At 32.8% G+C, this 19,608-nt stretch overlaps 1 protein-coding gene and 1 pseudogene across 1 annotated transcript; both read left to right on the top strand.

Annotated features, from left to right (window-relative positions):
* The first annotated feature begins 1,589 nt into the window (after positions 1-1,589).
* LOC123209489 (aluminum-activated malate transporter 2-like) lies at positions 1,590-3,569 on the top strand. The gene is made up of 6 exons (XM_044627563.1): positions 1,590-1,861; positions 1,957-2,097; positions 2,195-2,467; positions 2,541-2,647; positions 2,840-2,983; positions 3,110-3,569. The coding sequence occupies exons 1-6, from the start codon at positions 1,615-1,617 to the stop codon at positions 3,515-3,517; spliced, it is 1,320 nt and encodes a 439-aa protein (XP_044483498.1). The 5' UTR covers positions 1,590-1,614; the 3' UTR covers positions 3,518-3,569.
* Positions 3,570-6,922: 3,353 nt separating this feature from the next.
* LOC123208544 lies at positions 6,923-8,911 on the top strand (annotated as a pseudogene).
* The last annotated feature ends 10,697 nt before the right edge of the window (positions 8,912-19,608 follow it).

Raw genomic sequence — 19,608 nt, forward strand, 5'->3', positions numbered from 1 at the left:
TAATAAAATTATTATTTTACCTTTATATTTTTATTTTATTTTTAATAAATTTTACTTTTAGATAGAAAAATGTTATTTATATATCTAGCAGTGAAAAGTTTTTTAAAACCAAACCTTGATTAATAACTATTATTTTCTCTTTTGAATTCTAAATTTGGAAGTCCTTCGTCTATTGCCAAAACCAAGATCGAAAACTTGAAAGTAGCTCATTAATCTCCTCTAGAAGGATGTCTTACAAAAAACTATTAATGTTTAGTTGCTCAAATAAAACTATATGTTTGATTTAGTGATTTTGAATTATAACATCATGTAATAACATCCATAAATATATATTTATTTATATAGTTAAAATACGTACATATAGTAATGTTTTTTTGTCTCTCTTCTCCCTTGGGAAATTTGATGGTAACTAGAAAAGTGCAATAAAAAATAGAAGACAGTTGTAAATCATAAAATATGAAAACCCTCGATAATGAGGTAAAAAAACAATTTTTTAAAACTTAGTTAGAAAAAATTATTAATTTTTAAAACTAAGAAAGAAAAAAAGGATAAATTTTTATCCCTTTAAATAAAATTATTAAATAATATTTTTATACCTAATATTAATATACTAATAATTTTTAAAACTTAATAGGTGAAAGTTAAAAAATGAATTAAACTTTGGGTGGTCATTGCTTTTTGGCCATTAGTTGTTTCGGCGTGGTACCAGACAGTTGAAAAGTAGTTATAGGAATATTTAAGGAACTGAAAAAAAAAAAATAAAAATGATATCAATTATCATAATCATTCTTAAACAATAATAATTGCGCATTCATTTATTAAAAAAATAATTACCAATTAATTCATATTACAACCATAAAACCACATAACTAGACTGACACAATTAGAATTATCTTGATTCATATTGTAACGGAGGTGTTTTACCTTTATATCAATTTGCATTTAAATGATAATATATTATAAATAATATTATATATAAAAATAATATACATAAATTTAGTAGAAACGATAATATATTATTATATAATTAGATATTATTTTTTTAATTTAAAATTATTTAATTATATAATAAATTTAACTTAAGAAACTAAACAATTTAGAATAGGGATATAAATTATCTCGGCGAAGGATCGAGTGAAATTTTCTTCGCGGATGGATGCTCAAGCTCTACACTACACGTGAAAAACAAGACAAACAAGACGTGTTTTACCTAGAAAAGTGTTACAACTTTTTCATTCCCGTAGAAATTATTCTATCTGAAAACTTATTCAGATCTGTACTTGCGGGGACCTTTTTTCTGCCACATAACAGATTACATCATGAAAATGAAAATAATTCCAAATGCACAGGGTTGTTTTATTATTATAAAATATTTATGAAATGGAAGTGGATCTAGGAATATGGGCCCATGCAAAGTAGAGGGTCCAAATCAAATCTGGTGAGTTAAAGATTGATTTTTTATTTATCTATTAACCACTTTCAGTAAAAACAATCAATGAAGTGAATGGAGGCTTCGGTTTTTGCATTTCTTGTGACATTTCTCTTTATTTAAGGAACCCAAAGCCAAGGTCAGTCCAAGACCGGAAGCCTCTTTGTCTGTCTGAAGTTACAGAAATGGTATCCTCGAGTGATAAGAAGGAAGGAATAATGAGCCGGTGTTTGCAGCGGCTAAGTGCTTTTCCAGGGAAAATAAGAAAATTAGGACAAGATGATCCCAGAAGGATTACTCATTCTCTAAAAGTGGGGCTTGCCATCACATTGGTGTCTTTGTTCTATTACCTTGAACCTCTCTATTCCGCTTTCGGGGATTCTGCAGTGTGGGCTATTTTGACTGTTGTTGTTGTCTTCGAATTCTCTGTTGGTAAGTTTTCGGCTTTATTGTAAATATACTTGTAGCTCTTCACTTTTGTTTCTTTTATTGGCGAGTTTGATCGATTGTTGTTATATATATTGCAGGAGCCACACTTGGTAAAGGTTTAAATAGAGGTTTGGCAACTTTCATGGCTGGAGCTTTAGGATTCGGTGCTCACCGTTTAGCAAGCCTCTCCGGAAACAAGGGTGAACCCATACTCCTTGCGCTTTTTGTCTTCCTCATAGGTAAATAAATCCTCAAGCAAGTCTGCAGCTTTTTACATTTATTGTTAAAAGAAAAATTAATTGAGTGATAGGTCTGGTAAAATTGGTTGTGATGCAGCTGCGGCAGTGACATTTCTAAGATTCTTTCCTCGAATGAAGGCGAGATATGATTATGGGCTCCTGATTTTTATCTTGACATTCTGCATGATAACGGTTTCTGGTTACCGCGATGAGGAGCTGCTGGAGATGGCCCATCAGAGGATTTCTACCATCTTAATCGGTGGCTTCACGGCCGTGGCCGTATGCATTTTCATTTTCCCTGTTTGGGCAGGAGATGATCTTCACAATTTGGTTGCTAACAACATCGAGAAACTTGCCATCTTCTTAGAAGGTAATATCATGAAAGAGTTATAAAGCCTCTTTAATTTTAAAACTCAGGCTAATTTTTGCGTTTTTGCATATAGGTTTTGGACCTGAATACTTTAAAATGAGACAGGGTGAAGAATCACCCAAGAAAGTTTCAGAAGGATTTAAAAGTGTGCTTAATTCAAAACAAAGTGAAGAATCCATGGTGAGTCTACCCACCACTGTCATATATATCAATAAACAAATAAGTATACAAATTACATGTCATTATATAATTAGATAATTTTGAAGACATATCATCTATGTATTCAATTGTATACACAAAAACATGCATCTATAACGTTGCCCTCTTCCAGTCTTAACCTCTGAACATTACATAATAATTCATATTTTGCAGGCAAACTTTGCTAGATGGGAGCCACGACATGGTAAATTTAGGTTTCGACATCCATGGAAACACTACTTGAAGATTGCAAGCCTAACCCGGCAATGTGCCTATAGAATTGAAGCTCTTAATGGCTGCCTCAATGACAAAACACAAGTAATAACCTGATTATATTCTTTCAAATTCTACAGATAAAGAAATGGCATGATTTCACATTCAATTTATAATTTCTTAACATTAAAGATGTCTAATTTGTTTTATTTATGCATGAATTACTTGCAGACACCACAAGAAATCCGATGCAAAATCGAGGACGCAAGCATACAACTCTGTTCGGAATCTGTCAATACTTTGAAAGAATTAGCTTTGGCAATAAGAACAATGACTCCACCAACCCCTGCCAATCAACACCTTATAAATTCTAAAATTGCAGCCAAGAATCTAAAATCCTTGCTAAATACGGGGTTGTTCAAGGAAACTGACCTTCTAGAAGTTATACCAGTAGCTACCATGGCTTATCTACTTCTTGATGTTGTTTCTTGCACTGAAAAAATTGCAGAGTCAATTCAGGAACTAGCCTCTCTAGCTAAATTCAAAAGTACTAAGAAAAATTCTGGCATCAGTCATGCACCCCATCATGTTATTACTATTCATCAAGAATCTCCGTGTTTGTCAGTAGATCGGACTTAATAATAAGAAACAGTTTGAGAAATGGATGAATGTCTTTGAATTTGTTTAGTCACTAACATGTAAGATGATTTCCACCCGTGTTTTGTGCATGCTAGTAATGACTGTATTATATTATGATGAAACAAACTGACGCTATCAGACTTTCCTTAGCAAATCGTTGGAAATCTACTCTAAAGAAGTAACTAGTTACATTCTCAATAGATAAACATAGGTTAGACTCTAAGTATGAGTAGAAGCCCTTCTATCTAGAAACACTTGGAAGAGTGACTTTTAGCGATTTCAATTATCTCATGATCTCTTCGATGTCATATTTGTCTCATATTATCACAAGATTATATTCAATCCCTATCATCTATCTCCACAAGATTACTCAGTTATATCATATTTCGACATGATAACAAAGTCACCAAACTTCCTTAAATGTTTAGATTTAATATACTAAGATCCAAATGTATCCAATTATGTAATTACAACATTATCCATTTCTTTTTTCTTATAAATACATAATTGTATATAGGTAAAGAAACGACAAATTGCATTTTATACTGCAACCTTCAAATTTTTACTAAAAGATTCAATATAAGAAGAAAATAAATGTAAACTTTCAAGCAGTAGATCGGATCACTTTAAAAATTTATTTTGTTAATTGTTATTTCTTGTGTAAGATTACAACTCATCTTGCTTACTTCTTACTAGTGGAATTTTAACCATTAAGAATTTGATGCTAGAAAGAAGGTACTTGAAAAGATCTTCTTTTTTTAGCAAAAACATTTCCTTTCCATCATTATCTGACAAAACATTTTTTATCCCGTGGATACTCATGGAAAAAGGATCAAGGAAACTTTGAGCATTCAAGCTACTAAAGATAATCAGTGTGTTTCTCTTGTAAATCAACTCGGTTTATTAGTAAAGACTAACTTGTCTCGATAAATAAAGTGCATTCAATAGCACTTGATGACTGAATAATGCCATTAGATGTCAAACCAATGTCATCAATGCCTTAATCTAGTGAATGGATTCCCTCCCATCAATTAGTCGTTACAAGGTCACAAGCCTCTCACACAAGTATTTTTTGTCTCTACCAACAAAGTCAACAACAAGTTGTCTTTGGGCAGAGGACCTAAAATCCTCCACAATGTACAAATGGTAACTTACCTCGTAGACCTACTACTACCCATCAAGACTACGATGTAAGACATGCAAACCATAACTCATGTCTTGACAACATCAACCAACGATGTGTAAACCATAGCTCACACCTTGACAATGTCAACCAATGATTTGTTGACCATAAGTCACATTTTGATGGTGTCAATCACTAACATATAAATCGCAACTCACGACATGAGGTTGTTAAGATATATGGATATTAATTTACACCATGAAGATACCAACCCACGACTTACAATGAATAACTCATGATTTTGGTAAACAAATTAATGTTTGATTTATCATATCAAAATTATTGAGTTCGATTTCAATTGAATAATGTTTGATTGATGAAATATGATTGTCGATGAAATCTCTTATACTTATATATGGGAGACCAAGAATGATTGGTACCACACAACTTGAGAGGCTTCAACTTTATTGAAAAAAGGTCTTTACCTCAACAATGGAACAAGTTAGAGCCTCTTAAGATGGAGCTAATGGCTTGTCTTGATGAAAAAAGGTGACTTGTTGAGATTTACAATACTCTTCTTATCTTTTCTTCAACTTGAATAGTAATCAAAAATATTTGTAGCTTTGTGTTAAGATATAGGTAATATCTCTCCACCAATAGTGAAGAAAGACAAAAATATGACGTTGAAGGGATTTCAACCTAGCACACTTAGTTGAAAGATTTTAGTTTATTTGTTATTCAATAGAATCTTGAACATCTTCATCTAAGCTATAATCTTAGAGAAACAAGTAAGATACTTATGTCATCTTTCATATTTGCATATCATCAATTGAATGAATCTAATTTTGTAGTTATACTTTGTTGTTGAAAATTTATTTTTACTGTGTTAATTTACTTTGAGTAATAATATATTTGAATTTGTTGAATTTGGTCCCATGAATGTAGACAATTGTTCTAGTTTAACCACATAAAAATTGAATTGTTCCTTTTAGATTTATAGCTTGTTTTATTTTCTCTATTGCATTGTTGTATGAAATCGCACATTGTGATCATAACCAACTTATATTATTTTTATAATCTAACACTTATTAATAAGAAAAGTGCTACATGACAAAATTTTTCAATTTCCTAATAAATTAAAACACTTTGAATGGTTGAGATCAATAGAACTTGCTATGTTCGATATAAGTTATAAATAACACAACTAAAATGCAATCCAACCACTTAGAATATTAATGTTAAATTTATAAATTGCCATAAAATTAAAAAATATATATATATAAGGAATGTAGAGAAAGAAAGGGAGAAAGTGACAGGATAATTAATTAATGATATAGAAATATTCCTTGGAACCATCCAGAAAACTTAAAGTTGTAAGAGCACTAAATATGATAAACCAAGGTTTTGAAAACTAGATTGACTGGTTTAATCAGAAACTAACTCTAAGTCTGATTCAGTTTATATTAAAAACTAATTTAAATTTTAACTTAGTCAAAACTGGTGAATCAGATAAACCGGTTAAAACAAATAGAATCGAATTAGACCAAAGTTTGAATATTTTTAGAAAATTTAAGTATTTTTAAGTAATTTTATTATTTTATATTAGATTGGAGCAATTTCTAAAGGTCTATAAAGAAAATATAAGACAAAAAATAAAATTAAAAAAAGAAGAAAAATGGAGACATTTTTTTAATCTAATTATTTCATTGAAATTAGATAAATGATCTGTTCTAATCCTTATAGATTTGGGTATCTTCATTGATTTTTTTTTTTGTAAATTTTTAAGCTATTGAAGCTTTTTATTTTTATTTTTCTATTCAAATGCAAAATCTGTTTGTTATTTTGATATTATTTATAAAAAAAAATTATAATTTAATAATAGTTTAAATCGATCGGTTGAACCGATCAAACAATAAATCAATGAGACAATTGATTTAATAACTAGTCCTACTTTAAAAACATTGTAACAAACATAAGGTGTACATAGCCATATATATAGGTTTTCAACATGACAAAGTACATAAAAATTTGACCTAACTCTAGTTATTAACTAAATATAAACCATTGATATCTGTCAACACAGCTTTTGTAATAAATATTACATTCAAGTTATTTATGATCATTAATTATGTATTGATAATAACACCCTTCTTAGACACCTAACAAAAGTCATAAACCCTTATTTAGCCACGTATAATTTCTCACTTACAAGCAAAGTTCCTAGTCATAGATAGGGATTGTTCTCTTTTTATTTTAGAAAAACAACTTTTCTTAAACCTGCAATGGCATCTTCAAGTCAAGAAAACAATAACAAACTTCTCAGTCGAGTTTGCGAATTGTTCAAGTCCTTGCAAAAGAACTTCTGACTAAGGTGTTTAACATTGTAGAGAAAGCACAGGAAGTCGCCAAAGGTGATCCAAGAAGGATAATTCATTCCTTAAAAGTAGGACTAGCTCTCACCTTTGTTTCATTGTTCTACTACTTTCAACTTCTCTATGATGGCTTAGGTGTTAATGCAATGTGGGCTGTTCTTACTGTCGTGGTTGTCTTCGAATTTTCAGTTGGTATTGTTTCTAATCAACAATTCTCCTTAAAATTTTTAAGGATTACTCAATAAATTATTGAAACTCCAGCTTTATTCTGAAATTGGCAAGTATGTTACAAGAAGATCTTTGATACCAAGAATTCTTTAAAGATAATTAACACAATAAGCTGAATTATATATGCGAATGATTAATGGTATTGTTTAGAAATTCTGCATATAATTTGTTCTTTCTTTTTTTCTGTATTTCAGGAGCAACACTTGGAAAAGTTGTAAATAGGATGTTAGCAACATTGGTAGGTGGTTTTCTAGCAGTTGGAGCTCATCGCATGGCTACTCTTTCTGGAAGGACAGGAAAGCCCATATTCATAGCAATATTTGTCTTTATAATAGGTATTATATACATAAATAAATAAATATGTTTAGATCAAAACACAAACTTGTTTAGCCAATGTAACTTATTGATAACTATTAACTCAATTTATGATTTGGGGCTTAATGTAGCTTCAACTGTGACTTTCATGAGATTCTTTCCTACCTTAAAGGCGAGGTGCGATTATGGATTGAGTATCTTCATACTAACCTTCTCTTTGATATCTGTGTCTGGCTACCGAGATAATGAAGTGTTACACATGGCCCATCAAAGGCTATCAACCATAATCATTGGCAGTTGCACTGCCATTATCGTGTGTATCAGTATTTGGCCAGTTTGGGTTGGAAAGGAACTTCACAACCTTGTCTGTGACAACATCGAAAAGCTCGGTAAATTTTTAGAAGGTACAAAACACAATAAGCAATACTTTTTCTATTATATATTCTTTCTATTCTTAGTTTAAACTTGTGAAGGAAATTATTCAGCGTTTGGAGGTGAATACTTTGACGAGTTTGAATGTGGGAAGTCTGACTATGATAAATCATTCCTTCATGGATATAAAAGCGTTCTCGATTCAAAAAATAGTGAAGAAACCACGGTGCAGAAGAGAAACTCCCTGTCTATTTCATTTCTTTCTAATAAATTAAACATTGATTTTCCACTAATTCAATTGTTAATATTAATTTGCAGGCTCAATTAGCAAGATGGGAACCAAGTCATGGTAGGTTCAAGTTTGGTCACCCTTGGAAACAATACTTGAAAATTGGCACTCTAACTCGACAATGTGACTACAAAATCGAAACTCTTCAGTGTTAACTTAAGCACTCTAAAATCCAAGTACATGACTAACTTATCTTCATTTTATATGGCCTGCATGATAAAGAATTATTTTAGCAAATTAGATAACATAACACTTTTCACTTGTTGCAGGCCTCTGTAGAATTGCAGAAAAAAATTCAAGAGGCATGCATAAAGATCAGCACAGAATCAGGCAAATCTTTGGAGTTAGCATTAGCAACAAAAACTATGACTCAATCAAAGTCATCCAATACCGATACTGCCAATTTAAGAAAGGCTGTCGAGAACCTAAAAACTCTACTCACAATTAACCAGTGGGAAGAAGTTAATCTCTTAGAGATAATACCATTGGCTAAAATTGCTTCAATTTTAATGGAAGTGGTTCAATTAATTGAGAACATTTCAGAAGTTGTCCATGAATTAGCCTCCATGGCACATTTCAAGTGTGAAGATGCAAAGGTATCACCAAAACAATCGTGTTCGTCTAAAGAAGGCACGATTCAATCAATTGCCACAATGACCATAGAAAAACATGAAGATATAACATTTGTGGAATAATTAAAATTTTCTTGATAAAGTATCCTTTTTTGTTTCTTTAAATTAAGAACAAGCTACTAATTAGAGTTGATAGAAAAACAAGTATTTCTTGTTTTCGTTTTGTTGATGGTTGGGTATGCTCTTTCATCTTGTGAAGTTAGAGAATAGATATTTTTGCCTTTCTCTTGAACTCTATCATAATAGAAACTATGATAAATTTTCAAAAAGAGACGATGTTGTTTTGTTGGCTTTTTTGTTGTGTTAGTCTTTCTAACCTTATTTAGAATATGAACTATCCTTCTCATTGGAAAGGAGTCTAGGTTGTTTTTAGGTCTTTTCCTGTAAACGCTTTCTTTCTTTTTGCTAATATATACAACTACTTACCAAAAGAAAAAAAAAAGTAAAAAAGGCTACTAATTAGAGTTATGGAAGTCTTTGTTAATTTTTCAAATAGCCTTTTGACAATTTTTTACAGTAATATCCGACATACATCATTCTTATATCAAGCTAGATTAAGTTCAAGTTCTTTTGATTAAATTCCTCAAATATTAAATGATTTTAAAAAACTTAAATACAATTCAAAATTTTTAAATATTAAACATATTTTAGAAAACTCTTAAAATAACTTTCAATGATTTTTCGAATTGCTACAAAAAATTAATGTCTATAAATATTTCCCCTTATTTCAGCAAATACATTTTCATAATATTGTTATACCCTTATTTTAAAACACACAAAAACTATATCTAAACTATATATCAAGTAAACCCTAAAAGTGTAAAAAAAAAAAAAAAGTGTGGAATGAAATTATTTTAACCTGAAAAGAGGTACATGGAACATCAAAATGATTTTTTTTTTTTTAATTGCTAAGTAAAATATTGATGGGACATATGGCTTTAAGGGTACTTTGGGGGTGAGGGTTAAAGTAAGCCTTAACTGTCTATTGGGTGGGATACGATTGGATAGGTATTTTCTAATGTTTAACATTTTTATGTTTTTATTTCCCAGTTTAAAAGGATTAATATCTTCCGCCCTTAAGAGACTGAAAAGAACAAGTGGTACAACGATTATTAGAAAGTATGAAATACCTCTATGTCGTTAAGATGTCCAATGAAGTAAACTGAATAGTATTAGATGACCTTATTACCCTTTGATTGTTGCATACTTGGAAGTTGTAGAAGGACTTTAAGCGTCTGATTCTCCCCAGACCCTATTATGGATGCATATAACAAAACCCTATAGTCATCTACAAGTTTGAAAACCTAAAAGTAGAGCCTTACAATTTAGGTTTCTTCTAGGATGAAACCCTATCGACGCCAATTCGCGCAACCATAGCAATAGGGATAACAAACCTGAGGGCAGTTGTAGCCAATGGCAACAAATCAATAGCAAACTGCCATCTTTCACCAAGTCTTAAGCTCTATAATATGAGACTGCAGCCACTACTATAATAAAAAAGATATGACATTTCAAAAGAGGACGTTTGGACTCAAATTGTCTTTAATATATTTTTTGGTGATAGCTTCATAAAAAATATTTTCTATTTTGTGGTAAAAAGATTTTATTTTAAACATTCATTTGTGCTAACAATTTATAGAATCAATATTGGAACAAACCTTATTTTTTCAGATTTTTCACATAAATTCATTTGTTATTTTCACCCTTGTCAAGTGAAAGAAATTGTAAGGAGATATAAGCAGAGATGGCAATGGGGGCAGGTAGGAGATAAATACCTTAATCCCCATCCTCATCTCCGCAAAGGAAAACTTTTGCCATCCTCGCTCTATCATTCCCATGCCTATGGGGAAAGTTTCTCTTCCCTACCCCCCCCCCCCCCCCCCCATCTCCCCGAGAAAATTTCTCACACTTTTCCCTCTCATCCTTGCTAGAAAAATAATAAAATATTTACTAAGTGTCTTGATATATTTGTAATAATTCAAAACTTTTAAAGATAAATTAATATATAAGGGGTTTTAGGGAATATGTACAATAAGGAAGAGCCTAGAAAGGGTCAGGTCGAAGATATATTTGTAACATCCAAATTCAAATGTGTTAGTAAACTCCACTTTCAAAATCACCCCTAGAGTTGATTTTATAACTTGTTGTGTAAAGAAATTGCAAAAGAATTATAGAAAACTACTAAATGAGCAATATTTTTTAAAAGGGGGTAAAATGGTCATTTTATAAAGATTCAAGGGACAAAGTGGGAATTAAAATTGAATGGCACACTTGAAATTATATGGTGGTGCTAAGGGTTTTTGGTAATTGGCTAAGGATAAAAGAGTAATTTACGGAAAAGATTAAGGGCAAAATGGTCCAAAAGGCTTATAAACTTAAGCCTATTCATTCCCTTCTTCATTTTAGCCGAGAACTCCATGATTTTTGCTAAAGCTTTTTCTCTTAACCAAAATTCACCAAAAAAACCTAGCTAAACCACCTAATTTCTAGAGGCTCCAGTTATAAAAAGTGTAGATCTGTCAATTCTGATCAGTTCTAAGGTAAGAAATTTAATTTTTAAGATATGTCAAGTTTAGGGTTTTGATGGATGATCATATTTTTGGTTGATTAAGGTTGCCAGAAAGAAGAAAAGAAGGTGAATAAGCTTAAATCATCTATTTAGCAAATAAAATGTAAGAATTTCATACTTTACATACTTGAAGTAAATTTGAGTTAGGTTATTTAAATAACTTTTACTTATATAAGTGTGTAAGGTATTAGAATTAAGGTGATTTATGCTTAAAAGGATAAAGAAATTCATTAGGATTCATGATGTAATTTTTGGCCATAAGGGTAAAAAGGTAAATTTTGGCCATAAGGGCAAAAATGTCATTTTATGTGATATAGGTTACTTTTGCTTAATTATGTGCATAATATGTGTAATAACCCTTATATTAAGCCTACATTATATATTTTGAAATTAATTAAATGTATGAGATATATATAAATGCATGAGAAAAGAATATGATGTTTGATAAGGAATAAAAAGAATAAGGGAAAACAATGAATGGGAATATTTCATATTATGATTATATATATATATACATGAGGAATCATAGCATATGCATGATTTAGAAAAAAAATAAATAAATAAAGAAAGAGGAAAAAAAAAATGTTTTCTAAGTCATGCATGCTTTCAGAAAATGGAAAACAAGTATTTTTGGTTTTATAATGGCTCATATGATACAGGAAAGCAGAAAACATACTTAAAATCTTTACACGCGAGCTGTACTGTGTGGACAGCAAAGAAAATAATCGGTTGTACTGTGTGGACAGCAAAGAAAAATATCAGTTGTACTGTGTGGACAACAAAAGAAAAATATCAGCTGTACTGTGTGGACAGCAAAAGAAAAATATTAGTTGTACTCTGTGGACAGCAAAGAAAAATATTAGCTATACTGTGTGGACAGCAAAGAAAAAAAAATTATGCGTGTAAGAGAGAATTATACTTTGTATGGTGACTGTAAGTACTATCATATGTAGTCTAGATCAGTCAATGAGAAAGAGAGAAAAAAATTAGTAAATATTTTATGAAAGTCATTTGCATTAGAATTATGCATACAAGCCTGTGTGGCTGATAAAGAGTTGAGAAAGATGTACGATCAGAAAATAGAAATGTCATGGCACTCATACATGCATAAATCATAGCGAGTGAATCATATTTGTATAGTAAGGAAATGAATAAATGTGTGAAAGAAAAGAATTATGATATGTGTTAAATGCGTGTTTTGTGTCAATTATTTTGTTGTAAATAGCTCAGACACGCTGAGTATGGAAAAGATTAGTACTAGTATAAAATACTTTAAGTGTTGAGTATAATTTTCTTACTGAGCCATAATCGCTCACTTCGTTTAATTTAATATTTTACAGGTAAAGAAATGCAGCAAAGATTCCCGGAGAGCACTAGTGAGACATGAGGCTGAGGGATGAAGGCACCATATTGTTGATGATTTATATGTTTTGATGTATATGTGAATATATGCATATATATAAATATACTTGATGTAGATATTGGTGGATATGTATATATTTTTGTTTCCTATAACCATATATATATATATATGATTTTGTATAGCTATATCTATATATATGTATATATATACGGCTAGTTATGAAAATTGATTATAAAGTTCTGTGGGTGATAATTTTTATAATGATTATTATTATGCACTTATTGTAGTAATTGTAATTAAGTTGATGAAAATCCAGTCGGTTGGTAGGACTGGTTTGTGTGAATTGTTAATTGGGAGTGTTACAGGGCATAATTAAAAAGAGAAAAAAATTCCCCGAGCCCTCTAAAATAGGGGAACTCATGTCATTTCTCTGTAACACACCCAATGGATAGGAGAGGTTACATTTTTGGTATCAGAGCGCGATTTTGGGCGCTTAAAGGAAGATATAATATAATGTGTGGTAATATAATACAATATATCTATAGTTTTGCATTCTAATATTGCACAGGTGCCCCTCATGTCTTACAGATTAGCTCCCGAGAATCGACTGCAGTAAATTGTTTTCTTTACCTGTATTCAAATAATATAATATTATGTAATTACACTTATGCAGTTATTAGATGAGGAGTACCACAAGACGAGGATGAGGACGAGGTCGTGGAAAGGGTATTCAGAGAGAGACGGGAGAACCGTCTAACCCTGCCCCGTTAGTTGGTTCAGGATTTGGGCTAGCAGAAATAAGAGATATAGTCCATCAGGTGTTGACTGAGAGTCAAGATAGACCCACACCTGAAAATATAGCCAGAGATGCCATCCGAGATGAGATTAGAAGTGAGATTCGTGAGGAAGTCATAGAAGAAATCAGAAATGAAATGAGGAATGAAGGGAGAGGAGAAATTAGAGCTCAAAGACGACTTGAGCCCATTTATTCCTTACCTAATCAACATACCCCTCCTGAATTTAAAGGTACTAATGATCCTTTAGTGGCTGATGAATGGATCAAGCAAGTGGAAAGTACTATGGATTTATTTCCTATGACTGATAGAGAAAAAGTTCGGTATGCTAGTTTCTTGATGAGGGGAGAGGCCCGCGTATGGTGGGACCTAGTTAAAGAAACAAGAAATGTAGATCTGATGACCTGGAAAGACTTTAGAAGGGTATTTGAGGCCCAATACAGAACAACTGATGTGGTAGCAGTCAAAGTTCAAGAGTTCATTTCTTTACAGCAGGGAGAAGGTTCAGTAAAGGATTACTCTACCCGTTTTGATGTCTTAGCCAGTTTTGCTCCAGGTATGGTGAGTACCCCTAGTCTCCGGTTGGACAGATTTCTTCAGGGCCTTAGACCGGAGATAGCCTTGCATGTGCTAGCGGGACCACAACCTCCTCAAACTTATGAAGAGGCATTGGAGAGAGCATTGAGGTTGGAGGTATATGTTAATAAGCTACCCAGGAATGCACATTCCATGTCAACACCTCCATCAGTGACAGTACCCTAGATAGTGATGCCAAGTCAGTCAGCTTTACCTGTTTCATTGACTATTTCAGCACCTGCTACAACATCAGGGGGTAGTTCAATTGGCTCCAGCTTTAGAAACAATAGGGGAAAAAGAAAATTCCAATCAAAAGCAAGTAGAAAAGGTTGGAAGAGTGACAAGAGGCCTAGAAAAGAAAATATTCCCCAATGTCAGATTTGTGGGAGACGTCATAGTGGGGAATGTTGGTACCAGCAGAAACAGGTGATTTGTTATAGATGTCGACAGCCAGGGCATATAGCAAAGGATTGCCAGAGTAGCTACCCATAGTCAGGCAGAGGCTAGTTCATCTGCAGTTACTGGTCAGCTCTTTTTCCACTTTGTTTCTTTATATGCATTGATTGATTCAGGAGCTACACACTCCTTTATTGCATCAGGGGTTATTGAAAGGGTAGGTTTAGTGCCTGTTAGATCTACCCATTCCATTAGAATTGAAATGCCAGATGGTGGGAGTGTGATTACTGATAAGATGTTAAGAGACCAGAGGGTAGTGATACATGGGAGAGAGTTAAAGGTGGACTTGATTGTCTTTGATATGCCTGATTTTGATGTTATCCTGGGCATGGATTTCTTAGAAAGATATGGAGTTGAGATTGACTGTAGAAAGAAAAAGGCTCTATTCCAACTTGACAATAGGGATTACTTTAATTTCGGAGAGGGCCATCAGCCTAGTATGATGATCAGTAATGTAAAAGCACAAAAATTATTGAAAAAAGGGTGTACGGGATATTTAGCTCATGTGATAAATGAGCATGATGTTCAAAGATTGGGTGTTCAAGATGTCCCAATAGTACAAGATTTTCCAAATGACTTTCTTGATGAGCTACCAGGTTTACCTCCAGAGAGAGAGTTAGAGTTTAGTATCGAGTTAGAACCTGGCTCAGCCCCAATTTCAAAAGCCCCTTACCGAATGGCTCCAGCTGAATTACAAGAATTAAAGAAACAGTTGCAAGAACTTCTAGATAAGGGTTTTATTAGACCTAGCCACTCTCCTTGGGGAGCACCTATACTATTTGTCAAAAAGAAAGATAGGTCACTCCGTATGTGCATAGATTACAGAGAGTTGAATAAATTGACGGTGAAGAATAAATACCCGTTGCCTCGAATTGATGATTTATTTGATCAATTGAAAAGAGCTTCGATGTTCTCCAAAATTGATTTGAGATCGGGTTATCACCAGGTGAGGATTGCAGAGCAAGATATTCCAAAGACAGCTTTTCGGACTCGCTACGGGCACTACGAGTTTGTGGTGATGCCCTTTGGATTGACTAATGCTCCAGCAATCTTTATGGATTTAATGAATCGAGTATTTCATGATTGCCTTGACAAATTCCTAGTAGTATTTATTGATGATATCTTGATATACTCCAGATCAGAAGAAGAACATGTCGAACACTTGAGATTTGTGCTACAAAGATTGAGAGAAAAGAAATTGTATGCCAAATTCTCTAAGTGTGAATTCTGGTTGGATCGAGTAGTATTTTTGGGACACATAGTTACTAAAGAAGGTATAGCTGTAGACCCTAGTAAAGTGGAAACAATACTTGAATAGGCGAGGCCAAAGACTGTGAAAGAGATCAGAAGCTTTTTAGGGCTAGCCGGCTATTATAGAAGATTTGTACAGGGTTTTGCCCGGTTGGCCAAGCCACTTACAGCTCTTACTAGACAAGGAACTCCTTTTCTATGGACTGAAGCTTGTGAGAAGAGTTTCCAAGAGCTAAAAGGGCAGTTGACTACAGCTCCTATTTTAGTATTACCAGAGGAAGGTGTAGATTATGATATTTATTACGATGTCTCGCATAATGGCTTGGGAGCTGTGCTGATGCAAAGGGGTAAGGTGATAACGTATGCCTCTCAGCAGTTAAAAGATTATGAAACACGCTACCCTACCCATGATTTAGAGTTAGTGGCAGTGGTTTTTGCTTTAAAAATTTGAAGGCATTATTTATATGGAGTTAAATGTAATATCTACACCGACCATAAAAGTCTAAAATATTTCTTCACTCAGAAAGACTTGAATATGAGACAAAGGAGATGGTTGGAGCTAGTCAAAGATTATGAATGTGATATTAAATATCAGCCGGGTAAAGCAAATGTAGTAGCCGATGCCTTGAGTAGAAAGATTGTCATAGCTCACCTGACCATTCAGATAGAGTTACAGAAAGAGTTTCAGACGGAACAGATTGAGGTGATAAGAAGTCAAGCGGCCAGATTGGAAATTCAACCTAATCTCTTCAATGAAATAAAGGAAAAGCAAGTAGAAGATTTGTGGTGCCAGAAAATAAGTCAACAGATATGTAAAAGGAAAGCAACTGAGTTTCAAATGATAGATGGAGTGCTCAAGTTCAGAAACAGGGTATGTATTCCCCAAGATCTAGAATTGAGAAAGAAAATCTTGAGTGAAGCACATGATACACTTTATACTGCCCACCTTGGGGGGGGGGGTAAAGATGTATCAGGATTTAAAGAAAACTTATTGGTGGATAGGTATGAAGAAAGATATTGGTGACTATGTAGCTAAGTGTTTGGTATGTCAACAGGTCAAGGCCGAGCATCAGAGACCTTCAGGTTTGCTTCACCCACTTAGTGTTCCTAAATGGAAGTGGGAAGATATTTCAATGGATTTCATCATTGGCCTACCTCGAGTGCAAAAAGGTTATAATGCATTATGGGTGATTGTAGATAGATTGACTAAATCGGCACATTTTATTCCAGTGAAAGATAGTTTTGCTTTAGATCAATTAGCCCAGATTTATATACGAGAGATTGTGAGATTACATGGCGTACCCAAAACTATTGTGTCGGATAGAGACCCCAAATTTGTTTCAGCTTTTTGGGGTAGCTTACAAAGAGCATTGGGTACTAGGTTGGCATTTAGCACAGCATATCATCCTCAAACAAATGGCCAGACAGAAAGGGTGAATCAAATACTAGAGGATATGTTGAGGGCCTGTTGCTTAGACTACAAAATGACTTGGCATGAAATGGTTCCATTGATAAAATTTGCATATAATAATAGATACCAGTCCACCATTAAAATGGCACCATATGAGGCTCTTTATGGACGAAAGTGTAGATCTCCATTACATTGGGATGACATAGGAGAGCGAGATGATTTGAGTCAAGTTCTTGGGCCTGAGTTAACCCAGAGGATGGTGGAAGATATAAAGATTATCAAGACTAGAATGAAGCAAGCTCAAGACAGACAAAAGAGCTATGCGGATTTGAAAAGGAAAGAAGTAGAGTTCCAATCGGGTGATAAAGTTTTTGTGAAAGTAGCCCCTTACAAGCACGTGATGAGATTTGGAAGAAAAAGGAAACTTGCTCCAAGATTTATTGGCCCATTTGAAATTTTAGAAAGAGTGGGCAAGGTGGCTTATAGACTTGCACTTCCACCTAGTATGGATTGAGTTCATAATGTATTTCATATTTCTTTATTGAGAAAGTACATTAGCGATCCGTCACATGTCTTGAAATCAGATGATGTGGAATTAAAAGAAGATTTAGTTTATGAGGAGCAACCGGTGCAGATACTAGACAGAAAAATAAAAGAGCTCCGAAATAAGACAATTCCATTAGTGAAAGTATTATGGAAGAATCATAAGGTGGAAGAAGCCACATGGGAGGTTGAGCAATAAATGAGAGAGAGATTTCCCAACTTATTTGTTTAAATTTCGAGGACGAAATTCTTTTAAGGGGGAAGAAATGTAACATCCAAATTTAGGTGTGTCAGTAAACTCCACTTCCAAAATTACCCCTAGAGTTGATTTTATAACTTGTTGTGTAAAGAAATTGCAAAAGAATTATAGAAAACTACTAAATGAGCAATATTTTTCAAAGGGGGGTAAAATGGTCATTTTATAAAGATTCAAGGGACAAAGTGGGAATTAAAATTGAATGGCACACTTGAAATTATATGGTTGTGCTAAGGGTTTTTGGTAATTGGCTAAGGATAAACGAGTAATTTACGAAAAAAATTAAGGGCAAAATGGTCCAAAAGGCTTATAAACTTAAGCCTATTCATTTCCTTCTTCATTTTAGCCGAGAACTCCATGATTTTTGCTAAAGCTTTTTCTCTTAACCAAAATTCACCAAAAAAACCTAGCTAAACCACCTAATTTCCAGAGGCTCCAGTTATAAAAAGTGTAGATCTGTCAATTCTGATCAGTTCTAAGGTAAGAAATTTAATTTTTAAGATATGTCAAGTTTAGGGTTTTGATGGATGATCATATTTTTGGTTGATTAAGGTTGCCAGAAAGAAGAAAAGAAGGTGAATAAGCTTAAATCATCTATTTAGTAAATAAAATGTAAGAATTTCATACTTTACATACTTGAAGTAAATTTGAGTTAGGTTATTTAAATAACCTTTACTTATATAAGTGTGTAAGGTATTAGAATTAAGGTGATTTATGCTTAAAAGGATAAAGAAATTCATTAGGATTCATGATGTAATTTTTGGCCATAAGGGTAAAAAGGTAAATTTTGGCCATAAGGGCAAAAATGTCATTTTATGTGATATAGGTTACTTTTGCTTAATTATGTGCATAATATGTGTAATAACCCTTATATTAAGCCTACATTATATATTTTGAAATTAATTAAATGTATGAGATATATATAAATGCATGAGAAAAGAATATGATGTTTGATAAGGAATAAAAAGAATAAGGGAAAACAATGAATGGGAATATTTCATATTATGATTATATATATATATACATGAGGAATCATAGCATATGCATGATTTAGAAAAAAATAAATAAAGAAAGAAAGAGGAAAAAAAAATGTTTTCTCAGTCATGCATGCTTTCAGAAAACGGAAAACAAGTATTTTTGGTTTTATAATGACTCATATGATACAAGAAAGCAGAAAACATACTTAAAATCCTTACACGCGAGCTGTACTGTGTGGACAGCAAAGAAAATAATCGGTTGTACTGTGTGGACAACAAAGAAAAATATCAGTTGTACTGTGTGGACAGCAAAAGAAAAATATCAGTTATACTGTGTGGACAGCAAAAGAAAAATATTAGTTGTACTGTGTGGACAGCAAAGAAAAAAAAATATGCATGTAAGAGAGAATTATACTTTGTATGGTGACTGCAAGTACTATCATATGTAGTCTAGATCAGTCAATGAGAAAGAGAGAAAAAAAAATTAGTAAATATTTTATTAAAGTCATTTGCATTAGAATTATGCATACAAGCCTGTGTGGCTGATAAAGAGTTGAGAAAGAT

Source organism: Mangifera indica, chromosome 2 (genome assembly GCF_011075055.1).
Source record: "Mangifera indica cultivar Alphonso chromosome 2, CATAS_Mindica_2.1, whole genome shotgun sequence".
NCBI classification, from domain to species: Eukaryota; Viridiplantae; Streptophyta; class Magnoliopsida; order Sapindales; family Anacardiaceae; genus Mangifera; species Mangifera indica.

Excerpts from the sequence above, each read along its gene's own strand:
- LOC123209489 (XM_044627563.1), top strand. The coding sequence starts at position 1,615 with ATGGTATCCTCGAGTGATAAGAAGGAAGGAATAATGAGCCGGTGTTTG. Across the intron at positions 2,468-2,540 it reads ACTTGCCATCTTCTTAGAAG|GTTTTGGACCTGAATACTTT; the intron begins GTAATATCATGA and ends TTTTGCATATAG. Across the intron at positions 2,648-2,839 it reads AACAAAGTGAAGAATCCATG|GCAAACTTTGCTAGATGGGA; the intron begins GTGAGTCTACCC and ends CATATTTTGCAG.